The sequence below is a fragment of the Physeter macrocephalus genome, unplaced genomic scaffold (assembly GCF_002837175.3).
Source record: "Physeter macrocephalus isolate SW-GA unplaced genomic scaffold, ASM283717v5 random_205, whole genome shotgun sequence".
In the NCBI taxonomy this organism is placed as follows: Eukaryota; Metazoa; Chordata; class Mammalia; order Artiodactyla; family Physeteridae; genus Physeter; species Physeter macrocephalus.
The window spans coordinates 71941-91931 of NW_021145491.1; the positions used below are offsets into that span (position 1 = coordinate 71941).

Genomic DNA, 19991 nt, shown 5'->3' on the forward strand with positions numbered 1-19991 from the left:
GGGGGAGCCTTTCACAGGACAGGCGGATGGGGTCGGGGCACGTGGGGATGCTGGGAAAGGGCTGCTGGAACGGGGACTGCAAATACCCGGGAGATAAAAATCTATAGAACTTGATGTTTGGACCAGCACTAGGACAAGATAAACCCCATTTTAAGATCTTCCAGAGAGCACGTGGTAGTCTGCAGGACAGCTCAGTTCTGGTTGCTACTGGTTCTCCTTACTCCACACATTCTCTGCATATGGAAAGATTTAAGTGTTGGTGAGGAGGGTGTGACTGACTGGGAAATGCACTTGCGCCCCACCCAGAGCAGAGTGGAGTAGGTGGTACGTTTATTTTTAACCTTAAAGACTTCTGGCCGCTGTACTAAAACATCCTCAGAAGACAGTTTTAATGGTACATAAACCAAGGCTTGTCCAGTTTCCAGGGTTCTACAGAAGTGCAGTTACGGTTTTGGGTGTTTTTTTTCCAGTTATGTTTCAAATTCTTGGAATCCTACAGAAGCATCCGGAGGTGGAGGGAATCTCAGGCATGCTTTTTGTCCATCTCCATTTTTGCAGATGAGCAAAGAGGCTCAACTTGCCCAAGGTCACATGAACCTCAGGGCAGTTTGGATTTCTTCAAGAGGTCATCTCACATTCCAGGCAGATCATCTTTCAAGTTCTGACCCTTGGTTTCCTCATCTGTAATATGGGGCAATACCTTTTTTGTAGGATGGTTACAAGGATTTAAATTAATCTGTGTGAGGCTGGGCTTACATCAAAAGTGCTTAGTGAGGGTTAGCTATTATCATGGGCTGCAGGGGCAAGTCTAATCCTGAAATACCAAAGGGACCCAGACACAAACCCTAAGCCCAGGGCTATGCTGTGAACCCAGCAGAGAGCAAGCAGTGGCACTGGGAGAACAGAACACCCAAATTTTAGTTCTGGCTCTAGCACCAGCCATGCTGTACGACTTGGAACTTTTGCACAGAAATTAATCTTCCACGGTGAAAGTATAGAGAAATTTCTTCTGGAAGGAACCATACAGGCACGTGGTGGGCAGGCTAACCACATCACCGGGCAGAAAGGACTAGACAGCCCACACAGACAAGGGGGAAGGGCACAGACACAGGCTCTGGCCTGCAGTCAAGATCGTCCAAGGCTCAGCATGATTCACTTGTGCCCCTTGGCTTCTCCCAGGGCCCCAGAATGCTATAGAAGCCAGGGGTCAAAGCACGGAGAGGAAAAAGCATAAGCTTTTTCCCATTAAGGCCAGGAAGAAAGCTGGACAGTGGGCCTGAGGGGCTGCCGGCGTTGCCAGGCTTGATGACTGTTCTTCCCTCTTCCCTTGCGTAAAGGGCGACAGGCGAGGGTGACACCAGGGGTTTCACTTTGTTAGGAAACCAAGACAGCTTGAACTTTCTACTGGGTCAGTTGGGCAGAGGTAGACAATTCTAACCTCAAGGCAAACTCAGTCGCTTGGTCCCAATGTAGCTTAGATGTTTATATATTTTCCTCTTCTCAAGTGTTGGGGAAGAAAAACCAGAGCTACTAAAAACCTGCCAGGCTGCTAGGGGGAGGAGTGTGGGAGACCCACGGGCAGGCTTTGAGCGCAGGCCCCACTACAGCCCGTGTGGCGCGCAGGAGGCCCTGCTCGACTAGCGCTAAGGGTGTCAGCTGCTGCCCCAGGCAGGCTGGGGATGGGGTGGCGACTCTTAGTTTTGCCCCCTGGTGTAGCCGCCCACGCCCCCCCTCCGAGGCCAAACACAAAGGGCTGCCCAACACCCAGGTTTTATTGTTTCCACTTTATTGCTCAAGCACAGAACTTGAGGCGAGCCTGTACCTTCAGCAAGTGCAGGGAAGAGGCTGAGGGGGTGGGACACGCCTGGCTGAGAAGGGACACTGACGGGAGGGGGCACAGGGGTGGTCACCATGACACCAGAAGGCAGCATCAGCCACACCACCTGGGGCGAGGAAAGGAGAGAGAGGTAATGGGCACAGCAGTGCTTCCCATGCCCCTAGCGCCCACGTCCGCGAGGAGGAACCGGGAGGGAAGGGGCTGTCCAGGGGTCCCCCCTCCACCCCGCCTTCTCGTCAGACCTCACATCCCTACCGCATGCCCCCTTCTACCACCTGAAACACGGACACAGAAGACAGAGGAAGCAAAATAAATAACATTCTCGTGAGTGTGCGTGTGGAGGGACATTCGTTCACGTGGAATGGGGGAAGGGAAGGGGGTGACACCACCTAAAATGACCCCCCGACCTCAATCCCCCAGCCTGCTCCTTTCCCCCTTCCCCCAAAGCCACCATCGAACCCGATAGAAAAATAAAGGTCTAATTCACTCAAAGTTCTTCAGTTTTTACAAAACTAACAGGGTGGAGTAGGGTAGGGAGGAGGGGGCAGGCAGCCGGGAGCAGGGCTGGGCGGGGCTAAGCTTCCGCCTCCACGGGAGGCTGGCCCCCCGCCACGTCTTTCTGCTCCTCCTTCATCTCCGTGTCGGCGGCGGCGGCGGCCGCGGCGGGCTGGTCTCCCACAGCGACCGTGGCCTTGGCCTGCGAGAAGGGAGAGGGGGCAGGGGGTGAATTCCACTTCTCATTTGCCCCGACCAGAAAGGTGACTCTTACCCACACCCCCCTCTCACCTGCCTGCGCCCAAGTGATCACCTAGCACGCACTGACACCAGGTGTCGTCCGTACCCAGAAATACTCAACGCCCAAGTTAAAAAAAAAAAACTAACTAACGATTATGGGGACACAGCAGTTCCCTTTCGATGCACGACCTAAAGATACACCTGCTCATGTACAAAATTATGAATTCACTTTATTGCAACACTGTATAAAACTCTACTTGCCCATGGCAGCTACTACCACATGTGCCTACTGAACACTTTCAATCCAGCCAGTTCAAAACAATTTAAGTATAAAATACACACTGGATTTTGAAGGCTGAATCTGAAAAAATAAAAAATGCAATTTAAAAAGTTGCAATATTTAGATACCTTGGGTGAATTAAATATTAAAATTAATTTCACCTATTTTACTTTAAAAAAAAAACAACACAGCTATTAGAAAATTTAAAATTCCAAATATAATTTGCATTGTATTTCTATTAGCGCAGGTCTAGAACACTGGGAGACTAAGAAATAGGGACCTGGGTAAGATATGATACATCCACACAGTGGAAGACTACGTGAGCCTAAGAACGAACGTGAAAGCTCTTTCACACGTGGATGTAAAATAAGCTTCCAGGTATGACATGAAGAAGGCACGACGCACAAAGTAGCAGGCAGAGCCCGCGGCCCGTGGCCAGGGGTCACCGTCTGTCCCGCCAGCACACTGGGTGGGGGAGGGAGCCTTTCCACTACACCTTCTGCGCAGTCTGAATTTAACCACGTACATGCATTACCTGTTTAAACCTCAGTTTCTGAAACCTGAGTTTTAAACAGGCACAGAGAACATAGGCTGGGAAGACCATCAGAGCAGCCAACTCCTGACACATAGGGGGCCGGACAGGGGGGAACCCGGGCTGCTGCTCCAGGCTTCCAGGGTCGGCACAGACAGGCACAGGCACAAAGGGCCCACCCTGGCTGGGCTGGGGACGAAGGGACACCTCTGTCCCTGTCCACCCTAACCACTCCCCGTCCCCAGCCTCACCTTGCTCTCCTCCCCAGCCAGCCTCTCAAACATGTTGGCGTAGAGCTTCTTCTCCCGTTCGAGCTGCTTGCGGATCCGCTGCTGGCAGACAGCCAGCTGGGCCTTGGCGGCTTTGTTGCTGGGGTAGAGCTGCAGGAGCTTCTGGAAATCAGCCCGTGCCAAATCAAAGTCGTTCACCGCCAGGTGGGCCTCTCCCCGGCGGAAAAGGCCCTTCTCGTTGTTGCTGTCCAGTTCCAGGGCCTGAGACACAGGGAGCACGCAGCAGCAAGACCTCAGGTCCTGCAGCTTCTCTGGCCAGCACTGGGTTCCCGACGCAGCCCTCAGCAGGATGAGGCCCCACCCCAGGAAGCACGAGCCTTGGGCACCACACAGAAAGGACCAAGGTCTAGGAAGGCACCTCATTTAGTCCAAGAGGCAGACAGGGAAGACAGGTCTTTAGATGAAAGAGAAGAACCTGTGGCACTTCCATGCTTTTTTTTTTTTTTTTTTTTTTTGGCCATGCCATGTGGCTTGTGGGATCTTAGTTCCCCGATCAGGGATGGAAACTGTGCCCCCTGCAGCGGAAGCACAGTGTTAACCACTGGACCACCGGGGAAGTCCATCCCTTTAGACTAAAGTGGGTGCACAGGAGGGAGAGCCAAGGAGCCGGGAGGAGAGAACACGGAGCCGGTTCTTCCATCCAGTGTTTGCCCACCGCTGTGCCACTGCCTCCAACCACCAAGGCCGAGCCACTTGCTTCCCACAGCCCTGCCTCTGGGCCCTGCACCTGAGAGCCCCACGGCTCCGTCCTGCTACCTCTGCCCTAGTCACTGCGGGCAAGTTCCAGACCCGCCAGCAGCTCGCCCAAGCCTGCCCGTGAACACTGCCCTCGCTCTCTCACCTTATTACAGTTTTCAATGGCAGCCGAGAAGGCCTGCAGCTTCAGGTGACACATGGCCAGGTTGAGGTGGGAGGCCAGCCGAAGGGCCTGCGCCTTCTGTGCGTCCTCGTTCGAGAAGCTCGACTCGAATTCCAGCCAGGACACAATCTTCTTGTACTGCAGCAGAGCTTGCTTGTACTTGCCTTCCTGGAATGGGAGGGAGGCTCAGGCACCCGGCACAGCTTCGGTGGCCCCAAGCTGTCGTACCCCTGTGGACACCGGTGAGCCACAGGCGTGCGAAAGTCCTGCCCCGCCCAACCCCACCGCCGGCTTGACCAGGCAGCTCGGGTCCACGTGGTGACAGCTGCAGGTGCCAACCCGTCCACTCCTCGGGAGCGTCCTCAGGGCCACGCTGCAGGCTCACCTTGAAGTACATGGTGCCCCGCTCCTTCACGACAGTGCTCTGCTCCAGCTTCTCCTCTGAGCTCATCTCCCAGGACTCCTTGGCCTGCCGTACCCCACGGGAGAAACAAAGTTGTCGGCCACCCCAGGGAGTCACGTCCAGGGTGGGACCTGACTTCAGGGTAGGGAAGACCTTGAACAAACTCACCTTCTCGAAACTCTTGAGCTGTACTTCATACTTCAGCTCAGCATTTGGTGGGATCTGGAACTTCTCCTTCCCAACACTGCCAAAAGCATAGCTGCGGGGCAGGAAAACGCTCGGTCATCTCAGCGGCACTTAACCTGCTCCACACTGAAAGGGCTTCCTGCTTCCTGCAAAGTACCTCCTCATCGCTTCAGTCTTGGTTCAGATGTTTCCTGCTTGGCAAAATCTTCCCTGACCTCTTCACACAATTCCTGGGGCTCTTACTTATTAGCACGTTACAAATCTTTCTAATAACTCACATTAGACACGGGCACGATTACTAATTTAAATGGTACCCCACAGAGCAACGAGTCACTAGAAGGTGGCAACAGTGTCTCTAAATAACTAAGGATTTTCAACACTGTGTCCGGCACACAGTAGGTGTATTTCAATACAGTTAATGACCGGATGAACAGAAGATGAAAATCCTGACGTCACTAGAAAAGGGAAGCTGTAACAGCATGACCGAAAACATCAGGTTTGGATTCGAGGAGACCGTGACGGTGTGCGTGCAGGGTGCCCAGAGCACAGTGGCCACACGCCGGGGAGGCGTACAAAGGGCCGGTTACACAACTCACTGTGGACGAGTAGATCTGACCTCGGTCCACCCACCTGTGCTACAGACGGCCACACCTGGGCCACAGTGTACCTCACCTGGGCTTGAGATACACGATGGAATGTTCTCCTTTTTCCATGCGCTGAATGGCTTTCTCCAGCCCACAGGGCAGATCCACACTCTCCCCCTCACCGACCTCAAAGCGGAGCTCCCGGCGGTCAAAGATCTGGTCCTTGTAGTACCCTTCCAGCGCGACTGGCGTGAAAGACAGGCCACGTGCCAGGGGCGTAAGCGGGCAGGAGGCCGAGGACGGATGCCGCCGCAGCCGCCCCCAGCGCCTCGTCACTTCCTGCTCCCCAGACGCCCTTCGGCGTTCTCAGACGCGGGGGAGTGTCAAGAGGATGTGGTTCCGCCCCTCGCTTCACAGAGGAGCCACCCAGGGCGTGCGCACCAGGACCTGGCCGAAACCCCACGCTGCCCCGCCTCACCCTCCACGAAGGCGCCGTCGTTGGGCTTGGCGTGGCCTTCCCCCCGAGCCCGGATTCTCCTGATGATTCCGCCATCTTCTTCATCCGTCAGGTCCTCTCCCTTGAACTCAAACAACTCCACCTGTGGGACAAGGCGTAAGGGGTCACAGCTCCTCTCTCGCTCGGCAGAGTCCCCAGTAAACGCCAGAGCAGGTCTGACCGCGAGGGCAGCGACGGCAGGAGCGGCCCAAGTGGCAGTTTTGCGAGGTTCTCGGGAGCTGCCCTGGCTCAGCTCTGGCGGACGCGGGCAGGCCGCAGGGCTTCCCTTCACCTCAGGAGAGCACTCTGTGCACTCGCTACTCCCGTAACAGCGTGCTCTCCACACAGCCCCACCCCAGCTACTTGACGAGCGCGGCCGGCCGGCCTCAGCAGCAACCCAACGCCTCTCACCGGCCTTCCCAACATTCTCCCGGCATCCGCTTGGTAGGGCTCGACCACCTTCAGGTCTGAACACTGTCAAGTTCCCGCTCCTCAGCAAAGGTTTTCCTCCCCGCCCCCGCCCCCCGCAGCGGGCATCTCGCCCCTCCTCTTATCTCCGGAGCGCCCACGTTCTCTGCTGTCAGTCACCACTCTATGTAGATTATGACCTCCTGATTCCTTTCCGTTAGGACCCATCTCCTCCGGGCACTGCTCCAGAGATAAACAGGCCTCAAGCCCTCACCCTGCTGCGTCAAGTCTGAAAAGGGGTGCATAGCTACCTCTTCCCACCTGAACCCTCATCACTGACCACTTTCTGGCAGCAGCAGGTTACATGCATGGCAGAGCTAGCCGCTCTCTCCATTCCTCCCCTTCTCCCCGAGGGCAGGCCCTCAGCCTTGGCTACATTGTCTCCGAGAGGCAGGAAGCACTGGAGGGCAGCCAGGCCCTGGGCCGAGACAAGGCTGGCTCTTTGCCTTGCTCTCTGTGGCCACTCACCTCGAACACAAGTGTGGCGTCGGGAGGGATCTTGGGAGGGCTGCCCGCCGAGCCGTAGGCGTATTCTGGCTTGCAGGTGATGTGACACACTTCCCCCACCTTCATGGTCGCTACAGCAACATCCCAAGCCTTGATGACCTCCCCTGTAGGTACAGAAAACAAACAGATCGGGACTTCCCTGGTGGCGCAGTGGTTGAGAATCCGCCTGCCAATGCAGGGGACACGGGTTCGAGCCCCGGTCTGGGAAGATCCCACATGCTGCGGAGCAACTAAGCAAGCCCGTGTACCACAACTACTGAGCCTGTGCTCTAGAGCCCACGAGACACAACTACTGAGCCCATGTGCCACACCTACTGAAGCCTGTGCTTTGCAACAAGAGAAGCCACCGCGATGAGAAGCACACGCACCACAACGAAGAGCAGCCCCTGCTCGCTGCAACTAGAGAAAGCCCGCGTGCAGCAACGAAAACCCAACACAGCAAAAAATAAATAACTTTATTATAAAAAAAAAAAAAAAAAAAAAAAAGGAAGAAAGAAAGAAAAGAAAACAAACAGGTTCTCCTTGGCAGGGATATGACTCTGAGTTCAAACAGTGGCCCCAGAGACTTACTGTCCCATGCCCAAGGGGAAGCTGGACACTCTTTAGAATTGGGACCAGGAAGGTAGAAAACCTGCTTGCAGACCACTTTAAAAAACAAAAACGAACAAACAAAAACCACTCAACTCTGGAACAAAGGGGTTCAAGAAAACAAGGCAGTCCATCCTTGAAAAGAAAGCAAGGCATTCAGAGGTGATCAGGGGAATGAAAGATAAAAATCAATACAGTTCCAGGACTTCCCTGGTGGTGCAGTGGTTAAGACTCGGCGCTCCCAATTCAGGGGGCCTGGGTTCGATCCCTGGTCCTCGAACTAGATCCCACATGCATGTCGCAACTAAGAGTTCGCATGCCACAACTAAGGAGCCCGCCTGCCACAACTAAGATCTGACGCAATCAAGGAAATAAATAAATAAAAATATATATTAAAAAAAAAATCAACATAGTTTCAGGACAATGGAAACAAAAAAAGAAAAAATTAAGATTGTAACAAACCCTTCCTTTTTGAACTCCTGAGAATACCGTTTCTGCTTGTGACAGCTCACACACCCCGATCCCACCAGCCCGCTAACCATGCCCACCTTTCCCCAGGTCGAAGGAGAATCTGTCCTTGCGGTCCAGGCTGGAGTCAAACTTGGTGCCATCAAGCAGCCAGCCCGTGTAGTGGACAGAGACTCGGTCCCCGATCATGGGCATCTCCGTGCCTGTGCCCTCTCGCTTGATGACCTGGAGGAAGGGGAGAAGGTGAGCACCCAGGGGTGGACGCAGAGGCACCACGACTACCCGCACGCCTCTGACCAGAACGTAAACAGACTCTTCTGCCTCCTTGTAAGTAACTCGACGAGCCAGTCATCACATGACTCCACTGTGGAGCCTGGTTAGAACCAACTGGCCTCCCTGTCTTCCACTACGACGTGACTTGGTGTGAAACACTGGAGACAAAACACCACCTGAGTTCAAGGTTTTGCCGTATGCTCTTGTACAAGTCACTTTCACTCTCCAGACCTTATTTGTAAAGTAGTAAAATCATAATCCCTATCAGAGTTGTTACAGGACTAAACCCGGTGAAAGGCTGAATAATTATCGGCAACAAAGGGAAAAGTATTTATGCTACGTTTCCTCATTCTTCCTAAACATCAGTCATCAGATTAGGATCTAGTTTACAGAAAAAAGAGGAATATGAATAATGAAAAGAACAGAAGCAGTCCAAGAGAGAAAGCAATCACCAGGTTACAGGTGAGCCCGGGCTCTCAACCAGGCCCTAACCTCTGACTTGGGACTTGAGCATTCGTGACTGGTAGGCTACTGAAGTCCTTGGTTTCAGGGCTAGAGTATTTCCCAGGAACTTCTAAGACTCTTGCTTCTCTTCTTCACAGGTGGCTCTGTGGGCTCCCTGGTACGTGTGTGGTCACCCTCTAAGGGAAAGCTTCCACGATGGAATGGATGTGGACTTGAATAACAACAGAAAAGGAAAGGGGAAGGAGTGGAGAATCAAAGAGGAAATGAGTCTCCCTGGAAGCCGCGTCCCCACTGGGAGAGCAGCCAGGTGCGTTCTGCACCAGCTAAGAGCGCCCCGAGGTCTCGAGCTCGCCCAGGGCACTCGCGCACGTGGGGCTGAGCAGTGGGAAGCCAGGAGGAGAGACCCTGGGTGAGGACAGGGCACGAATCCGGGCTAGAATTTCGCTATCCTGGACAGCGCAGAACCAGCTCCGAACCGCGGCCGGCTGTCCTGACGTGGGTCAAGATGCCCCGCTGCCTGGGTCCCAGACCCCTCCCCTGGCTCCTCCGGCGGTAACACGGTTTCGGGCGCCCAAGCAAAGCACCTCCTCCCAGCCCCGCACCCCGCGCTCAGGAAGGCCCGGGGAGGGGGGGTGAACTACAGGTCCCGGCATGCACCGGGGCGGGGGGGGAGGGGGACAGCATGGCCGAGCGGGTGACCTAGCCGGGTCCCAGCCTTTAGAAAAGGGGTGACGAGAAGGCGGAGGGCGCCGAGTCCGCGCGCCAAGTCGCACAAAGGCCGGCAGGCCAGAAAATAACTCCTGGGACCCGGTTCGCGTCCTGGCTAATGTTTAACTGCCAGGGTCGGCGAGCTCCGCACCCCCGAGGCGCAGGCGGCCGGGGGGGGCTCCCCGGCGGCGGCGGCGGCAGGGAAGGAGCCGGCCGCGAGGTCCCGGGTCGCAGAGAGGGGTGGTGCACGCCTCCCGGCCCCCCGCGGCTCACGCGCCCGCCCCCTCCGGCGCGCCCCTCCCCGCGCACGCGGCGGCCGGAGCAGGCGTTGCGCTCCCGGGCCTGGGGGCCGGGGACCGGGGCTGGGGGACTGGGGAACCCTCAGCCCAGACCTCCTCCTTCCGAGCGTGTGGCCGCCCTCCCGCCCCGAACCGGCGGCCCGGCCAGCAAGGCGGTGCGCTCGGCCACGGCTGCACGCCGCGGTCAACGGCCGGCCGGGAGGCTGCAGAGGCGGCCATCCGAGCCCCGAGCCCCGGCCGGCTGCCGGAGCGCGGCGGCGACGGGCTCTCTGCGCCCCCCGCCGCCCCGGGGCGCCCCCCGCCCCTTACCTTAAGCACGCCCTCATCCTGCTTGGGACTGATGTCCACCCCCTCGAGGGGCAGCGGCGCCGACTGCGCTCCGCTCTCTGCAGCCTTCGTCTCCTCGGCGGTCATCGTGCCGTTCCTCGGGCGGCTGGCGCCAGTCAGTGCGCGGCTGTGCGGGCGGCCGGCCGGGGCTCGCGCACCTCTGCTCCGGCGCGGGAGGGCGCAGGAGGTGGGTCGTGGGCGGCCGGGGGAGCGATTGGTCCCACCGCCGTGGAGGGAGGGGCTGGGAGGAGCCGGGCGGCCGCGAAGGACGTGGGGGGAGAACTTTCTAGAGACGGCGGCCGGTTCGGGCTCTGGCGCTCAGGGCGCTCCTACGAAAGGTGGTTTCTGGTTCGTTCCTCCCGCCGGCCGCCTGGCCCCGCCCCGGTCCTGGGACCCTCGGACTCCCGGGCCAGCCCTCGCCCCCGCCGCGCGCTCTCCCGGCCTCCCCCTCCCGTCCCCCCGGTCTAACCGGATTCTTCCAGATCCTTCTCGATCCTCCGCAGCGTCCGACGCCGCGCCGCCGGACGTGGGCGCCGCGCGTGCGTCTCCCCGGCCCGAGACGCGGGCGGCCGGCCTCCCAGCGTGGCTGGGCGCGCACGCTGAACGCAGAGCGACCGGAGAGCGTTACCCGGGCGCGCAGGGCCGGGGAGGCGACCGGGTGTCCCCGGAGCGGGGCTGGCGTGCGCCTGGGGCTCGGCGAAGTGCTGCGAGCTGCCCGTTTGCAGGAAATGGCCCGCGTGGTAAAGGGGCCTTCCCCGACAATAATAAAACTGAAAACCTAAAAACGGTTTCAGCTCACGAAGAAAGCCATTCCACCTTACTGAAGGCCCATGGGAAGAAATATTTTCTTAATACTGAGTTCCAGGTGATTCTGGACTTCCTGTGGCAAGCAGAGCGTCTGCGCGGTGGGCCAACGCACCGCAGCGCCTGGTTACCCAAACAATAGACTTTTGACAAAAAGATCCGTGTAGGGAGGGTCTTGATTTTCCGTTAGCACTTAACCCCAGCTTGGCATAGTTCCTGATGCGTGGTATCAAATAGTTATCGGCTGCATGAATTTATATTCCAATAATGATAAAAACTTTTTGGAGCCCTCGCTCTGTGCTTGGCGCTGTGCTGTGTGCTACGCAAACGGTCCTGTTTAGGTAGGCAACCAAAAGGGCTATTGCAGATGAAATTTCAGTACCGTAACGTAACTGGGAAATTCATCGTAGTCGTTTCTGTTGGAACTCTGCTGGAAAGGGATGCAGGAGAAATAAAACCGTTTCTTCCAGTGATTTACAGGAAATGTTTTTACCCTTGACTAAGTCTCTCTGGCTGACTGGGGATACCCTCAGAGGACATGGGAGGTTGACTCCCTAGAGGCTATTTCTTTTCTACACTGTCCTCAGTAGGGTGAGAAGTAATAGTGCCAAGGCCTTCCAAAACTCCCGGGGACAGCGATGGTGGGTAAGGTGCTGGCTTGTTGCCTTGGCAGTTATGTTGCTGTTGGCTCCTGCACCTGCGTTTGGCTGATTCTCTGTGTGTGTGCTGGTTTCTTTTGATGCTGGGGCCATTGGGTATTATCTGGCAGAACAAGTTGGGATAGAAAAGAAAAGTTCCCTTTGGAGTAATGCTTTTCTGCGTCTTTTTCTTCGTTGGAAGCAAACAGTGTAGGTATGTCTTTCAGTCTGTCAGCACATTCATTGAGCGCTGAAGATGTGTCTGCTTTTGCACGAACACATGCTGACAGAGCATATGCTTCAGAGTAAGCAAGGAATCGGGTCGCCCACATGGTAACCGATTGGGGGCAGGTTATGGGGATGGTAACATCTATCAATGAGGGTAGTTGTGATGGTTACAAAGAGGGAATGTATGTCAGGTATCTAGCCGAGTGCGCATCTGCAAACGGGTGGTTAGTAAATAATGGTCATTATTCTAATGCGATGAGTGTGTATGGTGAGATAGGGACAAAGTGCTAAGAATACAGAGGTCTGTAAGAGGGGAAAACCCTGTGGAGGGGAAAGGGGAAGGACCAGAGGGAAAGGTTTCCAGGGAGGAAGTACTGTGCTCATTCAGTCAGTGAGTGGTTGAGGGGCTGGGAGATGGAAGGGGGTGGGGAGGGGGCAGTAGGCACTGGGTTCTTGGATCCTAGAGCAGGACCTTATTGTTTCTAGAATTTTTTTTCTAGTTATTTACATTATATTTTTCAGATTGTAAAACTTAAAACAGTCAACATAGAAAGTATACACAGGTGTTTTGTTCTTTCCCTCCTCTTCCTCATCCCTTTCCCAGCCCATTTAAATTAGTATTCCCATTAAAGATGTTTAACGAGGTACAGTAAGCCCCCTACATACGAACGAGTTCCATTCTGAGAGCACATTTGTAAGTCCAGTTTGTTTGTAAGTCCAACACAGTTAGCCTAGGTACTCAACTAACACATTCGGCTATATAGTACTGTACTGTGATCGGTTTATAATACTTCTCACACAATACATAAAAAACAAACAAAAAAACGTTTTTAATCTTACAGTACAGTACCTTGAAAAGTACAGCAGTCCAGCACGACAGCTGGCAAACAGGGGCTGGCATCGAGTGAACAGGCAGGAAGAGTTACTGACCGGGGAGGGAGAGAAGGTGGGAGATGGTGGAGCTGAAGGATCGTCAGCAACAGGAGACGGAGGGCAAGGTGCAGTGTCACTCACGGCTGGCTGACGTTGGTGGACCGCAGCTTCACAGCTTGAAGGCTCGTGTGTAGGGACCTTACTGTAATTCTTTTCAGTGGTATCATCAGTCATTCACAATCTTCCCGGAACTCCCCCTTTGCTAGAGGAAGAGAGCAGCCGCCCCCCTGCCCCGCATCATCCACCTTACTCTGTAGATGACCGGTGCTGTGGTGAGTTTTGTTATTGCCAGAATGAGCCTGCGGGAACTCACGTGGTACATCTCCCTAATGCCAGGCCCATCCCTCAGAAACGAAGACCCTTGTTTTGTTTTTTTTTTGGCTGTGTTGGGTCTCTGTTGCTGCACGTGGGCTTTCTCTAGTTGCGGTGAGCAGGGACTACTTTTGTTGCGGTGCACGGGCTTCTCATTGCTGTGGCTTCTCTTGTTGCAGCACACGGGCTCAGTAGGTGTGGTGCATGGGCTTAGTTGCCCCAAGGCACATGGGATCTTCCCGGACCAGGGATCGAACCCATGTACCCTGCATTGGCAGGTGGATTTTTAACCTCTTTGCCACCAGGGAAGTCCCCAAAACACTTGGTTTTAAACCCCTTGTTTTTAAAGGTGCTGCTTTGACCTTCTTAGACTGACAATCTTCTTAAACATTAAAAAAATTATGTAATACTCAAATAATTCAAGAGAATGTGAGATGAGTATGTATGTGTGTATATACATGCACATACACATGTTATGTAACATAGCAACATAATGAACTTTGGGAATATACCACCCAACCTAAGAATTAGAACATCACCAATATGATTGGTGTAAAAATGTAATACCAGAAATGTTAAGGACACTCATCATTTCTTGCTACTTTTGGTGTCTGTGGACTGAGAAAACACAAACTATACTACTGACCAAAACAGCTACTATACGTTTCATACAACATTATTTACTTATTTATTTTAGAGATTACAGCTCCATTTTCATGCATTTGAAAAACAGTAGACCGCTATGTGGGGTCTGCACATAGTGGAGACCTGAAGCTTCATCACGGAACACACCATGGGTCACTGGGTGAGTTTTCCTCACCTCTGAGATGGGAATCATGATAGTGTCTATGTCACAGGATTAAATGATAAATTATTATGTGTGAAGTACTTAACGCAGTGCATGGCACATGGCAAGCAGATGAGCGGTAATGAGTGTGTGTGCCATGTTTTATTTGTTCAGCCTGTTGATTGCTGGAGTATGGAGTATGGAAATGGAAGACCCCAAAGTTCCCAGCGCTCAGGTTGCAAGCTACTGAGTGGTCTGGACAGGGGTTTGAGCCACTGTTTCCAGAGTGGTGCTTCTTCCTGATGTTAAATCACATCTGTATTTTTTTCTCTTTAACACTCAGTGATGAACCTGACTATCTAATATACTAGCTTTGATATTTTGTCATTCCAGCAAGTCTGGGAGCCTTGTGAAGGTAAAGACTTGGTCTTAATAGTTCCTTGGGCTCCACTGTTATCTGAGCTCGGTGGGGTGAGGAGGTGGGGATATTTGGTGGTTGTCCTGCTGCAAGAAAGTAGTTTTTCCCTTCTTTTAAAAAATAAAATCGAATTTCCTGCTTCAGACTAATATATATTTTTGTTTTGCTCCTCGGGGCAATAAAAAGTAGCCCCAGTCTTCATCCTTCTGCATTTGTGGATGAACTGAAATTTTGCATTGGCCTCATTCATGGGAGGGTCCAGTAGCCAAATGCCTATTTCAGCATTATTTCCAGCCTCCCCAAACTTGTGTGTGATCAAAGATCACGTGTTTGTCCAGGTCATCATATCTAATTAGCATAACTAGAACTAGGATTGCCTTTTGGGAAAAATCTTGCCCTGCATCATCCTCAGTTGAGAGTAAATGTGTATTTAATATGGTAAATAAATCGTGCTCTGCAGTGACCTCAGGAACAACCCAGCAGCTCTTACTACTGAGAAATTAAGAAATTATTGTTCCTTCAGTATAATATCAAACTTCTGTTAAGTGGTCCGCTAATATTTTAAAACGATTAAATTGTAATAATAATTAAGAAAACTTGTATGAAAGTTCAGATTTACTCTTGTATCCCAGAAGTCTCTTCTGAGTTGGTAACATTAAGCTTTAGTCAAATATTGACTTTAATATTTACCCTTTCAGCATTTAGCCAAAACGTGTATTCAGAGCACCTCTGAGTTTACCCCTTCCCATGGGCCCTGCAGGTGGGTTGTTCAGCAGCCCTTCTCTCCAGATCAGCCTCCTCCAGGGGAACTCTTCTGCTATTTCCTTGGGCTGACTGCCTCAGCTTTAATTTCCTCCTGGGTTCCTGGAAGCCCTAGCCGGGGGTGGGAGTACTCATCCAGATTCCTGCATAGACCAGACAGAGAGAGTCTCCTACACCTTCGTGGAGGGGTAAGGGTGTCTACTTTTCTTAAAGGGGCTCTGGATTTGCCACGGGCTTCACTGATCAAGCACTTGACCTCCCAGCTATCCTCTTCCTCTCCCGTGGAGAACAGCCCTCAGCCCCTGCCCTCAAGATTTGCACCCACTGATGCTTGCCGCCATTACTTCCTATAAGTGGCCAGTTGGTGCAAAGCTGTTTATTGAGTGGGTCGGGAGGCTTTGAGCCACGGAGTGGGTGGCGGCTGCTGGGGCCATAGGGCATGGGCCGACGTGCTTCGGCCGCAGGCTTTCGGTCCCTTGGGGTCCTGGGGCACCCGCGCTGGGCACTGAACTCAGGACTGGAGGGCAGTACTGCACTTTCCCTCGGTGACAGCCCTCCCTGCGGCTTCGGATTTGTTCCCAGAGCAGGTGCTGAGCCGAGTGGGCAAGGCCGCCTGCGCGCTGGCGAGGGGCGCCGGGCTCAGGCCCGGGCTGTGGGCGCGGCTGCCCCGAACTCCTGCCCCAGGAACGCGGCCGCAGGCGGCTCTCGGCCCGGAACGGAGGGACTCGGGGACGGAGCTCGGTCTTATCAGCCGGAGCTGGGCCTGCGCCTGGGGCTTCTCTGGGGGCGCGGGGCTGGGTCGCCGAGGGCCTTGTGCGCGCCCCGGCCTCCGTGCCCGCTGGTGCCCTGCGGGGGCCCCGGAGCGGCTGCCTGGCACGCGAGAGGGGCTCAGTAGACTCGGGAAGAGGACAATTCCGGAAGGACAGTGGCCCGCCCAAGGCCCCGCCCCGGCGAGGTGGCCAGCGAGGCCCGCTCCCCGGCGGCCGGTCTTCGGAGGACTCGTGTGACCGGGTCACCCGCCCCGAGCGCAGGACACCTTCCCGGCCGGCGGGGAGAGCGCGCGCCCGCGGGGGACGCGCAGCCAGGCGCACGCCCGGTTCTCGGCAGCAGGGCCTGCTTTTCCGCCCAACTCCTTGCACCTTAGTTTTTGCTTGTACCTGTGTCATTGGGATAATATCAGCGGCCGGCTCTTTGGGAGCTTTTATACGTACTGCTCTCGGTCTTCACGCCCCCCCCTCCCCTCCCACCCCCTCCCCGCTTCTCGCCTCCTCCGCTCCCTGGAATCCGGCGTATGGGCACGTGACCTGATGTTTGAACCGCGATTTTGGTGAAGACCAAGCTTGATCAGACGTACCGGGTTCATTTTTATCTGAGAGGAAGAGACATATTTATTGAGCACCTGCGAGGGCGCCGGGTCAGCCCGAGGGACTGTGGGTGCCTCGTCTGTGAGGCTGTCGTAGCCCCTTAGGGCATAGACACGGAGAAGTGAGAGCAAAGGAGAGACTGCGGCTGTCGGTCTGCTTCAAAGTGCGGGGCGGTCGGGTGTGTGACGGGGAAAGTGTTCTGGGAAGGCCTCACAGAGACCCAGAGCTTGAGGCAGCTCTTGAAAATGGATAATATCTTATTTGTTTACTTTTTAAAAAGATATAACATCACGAATGAAATAATGTCACTTGCAGCAACATGGATGGACCTAGAGATTATCACACTAAGTGAGGTAAGTCAGACAAAGACAAATACATGCTATCTCATATGTGGAATCTCAAAAAATGATACAGATGAACTTATCTACAAAATAGAAATAAACTCACAGACATGCAAGACAAATTTAAGGTTACCAAAGGGGAAAGGGGGTGGGAGGGATAAATTAAGAGTTTGGGATTAACAGATACACACTACTATACATAAAATAGATAACCAAAAAGAACCTATTGTATAGCACAGGGAGCTATCCTCAATATCGTGTAATAACCTATAGTGGAAAAGAATCGGAAATGTACCCCTGAAACTAATACAACATGGTAAATCACCTATACTCCAGTAAAAAAAATTTTTTAATAAAAATGTTAAAAAGATATCACAATAAATGTATAGCTTGATAAAGTTTCACATAGGTCTGCACCCCCCCTAACCACCAGATCAAGAAGCAGGACTCCTTGTCAGCACCCCAACAGGCGCCTCCTGCACGGCCCCTCCCAGCAGTAACCATCCCCAAGAGTAACTGCCATTCTGACCTCTCCCAATAGATTAGTTTTGTCTGTTTTTGAACATCATTCAGAAGGAATCATGCAGTATACACTTTCTGTGACCGGCGTCTTTCATTCCACATGCTGTCTGTGAAATTCATCCACTGTCTTGCATATAGGAGTAGTTCATTACCTTCCCTTGCTATATAATACTCGACTGTGCGAATATACCACAGTTTACTTGTCCATTCTGTTGATGATATTGGGGTTGTTTCCAGTTTGGGGCTATTACGAATAAAGCTTCTTATGCACATCCTTGTACATGACTTTTGGTGGACATAAATGCTCATTTCAGTTTGGTATACACCTAATAAATGGAACCGCTGGGTCACAGGGTTTTTCTTATATTTAGCTTTAGCAGATAACTGCCGATTTTCCAGAATCAGAGTGTCAAGTTACACTCCCACCAAGAGTGTATGAGTTCCAAGTTGCTGGACATTCTTACCAAAACATGGTATTGTCAGTACTTTTAATTTTAGCCCATCGGAGGGATGTAGTGCTATGTAATTTATATTCGTTGGTAGTTAATGAAGTTGAACACATTTTCATATACTTATTGGCTATCTGGATATAGCCTCATTTGTGAAGTACTTACTCAAATCTTTCGGCCTATTAAAAAAATTGTATTGTCTATCTTTTTGTTATTAATTTGTGGAATTTCTGTATATATTATAGATAAGATTTGCTTTGACAGATACATTGCAATAATCTTCTGGTCTGGCATGGCTTTTCACTCACATAATGGTATATTTTTTAAATGTTTTTTTAAATTGAAGTATAGTTGATTTACAATGTTGTGTTAATTACTGCTGTATAGCAGAGTGATTCAGTTATGCATATATGTACATTTTTTTCATATTCTTTTCCATTCACATAATGGTATTTCTTGATGAACATTTTAATTTTAATGGAGTTCAATTTATTAATCTGTTTTTTATGGTTAGAGATTTTCTTTAACAGACTTTATTTTTTGGAGCAGTTTTAGGTTCAGAGCAAAACTGAGCAGAGGCACAGAGATTTCCCACATACTCCCTGCCCCCCGCGCATGCATAGATCGCCCCCCACGCCATTAACAACATCCCTCATCAGAGTGGTACAATGTTACAATCGATGAATCTACTTCCACACATCAAGGGCACCCAAGGCCCACAGTTTATATTAGGGTTCACTGTTGGTGTGGTACTTTCTGTGGATTTGTACAAATTTATAATGACGTGTATCTATCATTATAGTATCATGCAGAGTAGTTTTACTGTCCTAAAAATCCTCTGTGTTCTGCCTATTTATCCCTCTCCACCCGCTAACCCCGGGAAACCCCTGATCTTTTTACTGTCTCTATAGTTTTGCCTTTTCCAGAATGTCATGTAGCTGGACTCATACAGTACGTAGCCTTTTCAGACTGGCTTCTTTCACTTAGTAATATGCATTTAAGGTTCCTTCATGTCTTCTCATGGCTTGATAGCTCATTTCTTTTTAGTGCTAAATAATATTACGTTGTCTGGATGTACCAGAGTTTATGCATTCACTATGGAACATTTTGGTTGCTTCCAAGTTTGGAAATTATGAATAAAGCTGTTTTAAACAGCTGTGTGCAGGTTTTTGTGTGGGCATAGTTTTTGACTCCTTTGGGTAAATACCAAGGAGTATAATTGCTGGGTTGTAGGATGAGTATATGTTTAGTTTTGTAAGAAACTGCCAAGCTGTCTTGCAAAGTGTTTGTTTTGCATTTCCCACCAGCGACAAAGAGGAAATCTCCTTCCTGTTGTTCCACCTTCTCGCCAGCATTTGGTGTTGTCAGTGTTCTGGATTTTGGCCATTCTAATGGGTGTGTAGTGGTATCTCATTGCTGTTTTCATTTGGTTTTCCCTGATGACATATTATGTGGAGCATCTTTTCATATGCTTATTTGTCACCTGTATATCTTCTCGGTGAGGTGTCAAGATCTTTATTTTTTCTAATATTTATTTATTTATTTATTTTGGCCACACTGGGTCTTAGTTGCGGCATGCATGTGGGACCTAGCTTCCCAACCAGGGATTGAACCCCAGCTCCCTGCACTGGGAGCACGGAGTCTTACCCACTGGACCACCAGGGAAGTCCCAAGGTGTCAAGATCTTTGTCCCATTTTTTTGATGAGATTGTTTGTTGTTTTTTTACTGTTCTGTCTTTTTTTAAAAAGTCAATTTATTTATTTATGTTTCTAAATTTATTTATTTTATTTTTTTGGGGGGGCTGTGTTGGGTCTTCGTTGCTGCGCACGGGCCTTTCTAATTGCGGAGAGCAGGGGCTACTCTTTGTTGCAGTGCACGGGCTTTTCATTGTGGTGGCTTCTCTTGTCGCGGAGCTCGGGCTCTAGGCGTGTGGGCTTCTTCAGTAGTTGTGGCGCGCGGGCTCAGTAGTCGTGGCACATGGGCTTATTTGCTCTGCGGCATGTGGGATCTTCCCAGACCAGGGTTCGAACCCGTGTCCCCTGCATTGGCAGGCAGATTCTCAACCACTGCGCCACCAGGGAAGTCCCTACTGTTGGGTCTTAAGTGTTCTTTCTATATTTTGGATAA

At 52.2% G+C, this 19991-nt stretch overlaps 1 protein-coding gene across 1 annotated transcript; it reads right to left on the bottom strand.

The window, feature by feature from the left end:
* Positions 1-2300: 2300 nt before the first annotated feature.
* On the bottom strand, positions 2301-10672 carry FKBP4 (FKBP prolyl isomerase 4). The gene is made up of 10 exons (XM_024129298.3): positions 10288-10672; positions 8314-8458; positions 7139-7281; positions 6185-6305; positions 5795-5951; positions 5105-5195; positions 4919-5002; positions 4516-4701; positions 3636-3875; positions 2301-2534 (listed from the first exon to the last, which is right to left on the bottom strand). Exons 1-10 carry the CDS (start codon positions 10390-10392, stop codon positions 2412-2414), a joined length of 1395 nt encoding a protein of 464 aa, XP_023985066.1. The 5' UTR covers positions 10393-10672; the 3' UTR covers positions 2301-2411.
* Between the last annotated feature and the right edge of the window lie 9319 nt (positions 10673-19991).

What these genes read in the sequence shown, in the direction of transcription:
- FKBP4 (XM_024129298.3), bottom strand. Translation starts at nt 10,392, where the DNA reads ATGACCGCCGAGGAGACGAAGGCTGCAGAGAGCGGAGCGCAGTCGGCG. An exon ending in GGGGCACCATGTACTTCAAG is followed by an intron (nt 4,702 to 4,918) that starts GTGAGCCTGCAG and finishes CTCCCATTCCAG; the next exon opens with GAAGGCAAGTACAAGCAAGC. An exon ending in CCATTGAAAACTGTAATAAG is followed by an intron (nt 3,876 to 4,515) that starts GTGAGAGAGCGA and finishes CCTGTGTCTCAG; the next exon opens with GCCCTGGAACTGGACAGCAA.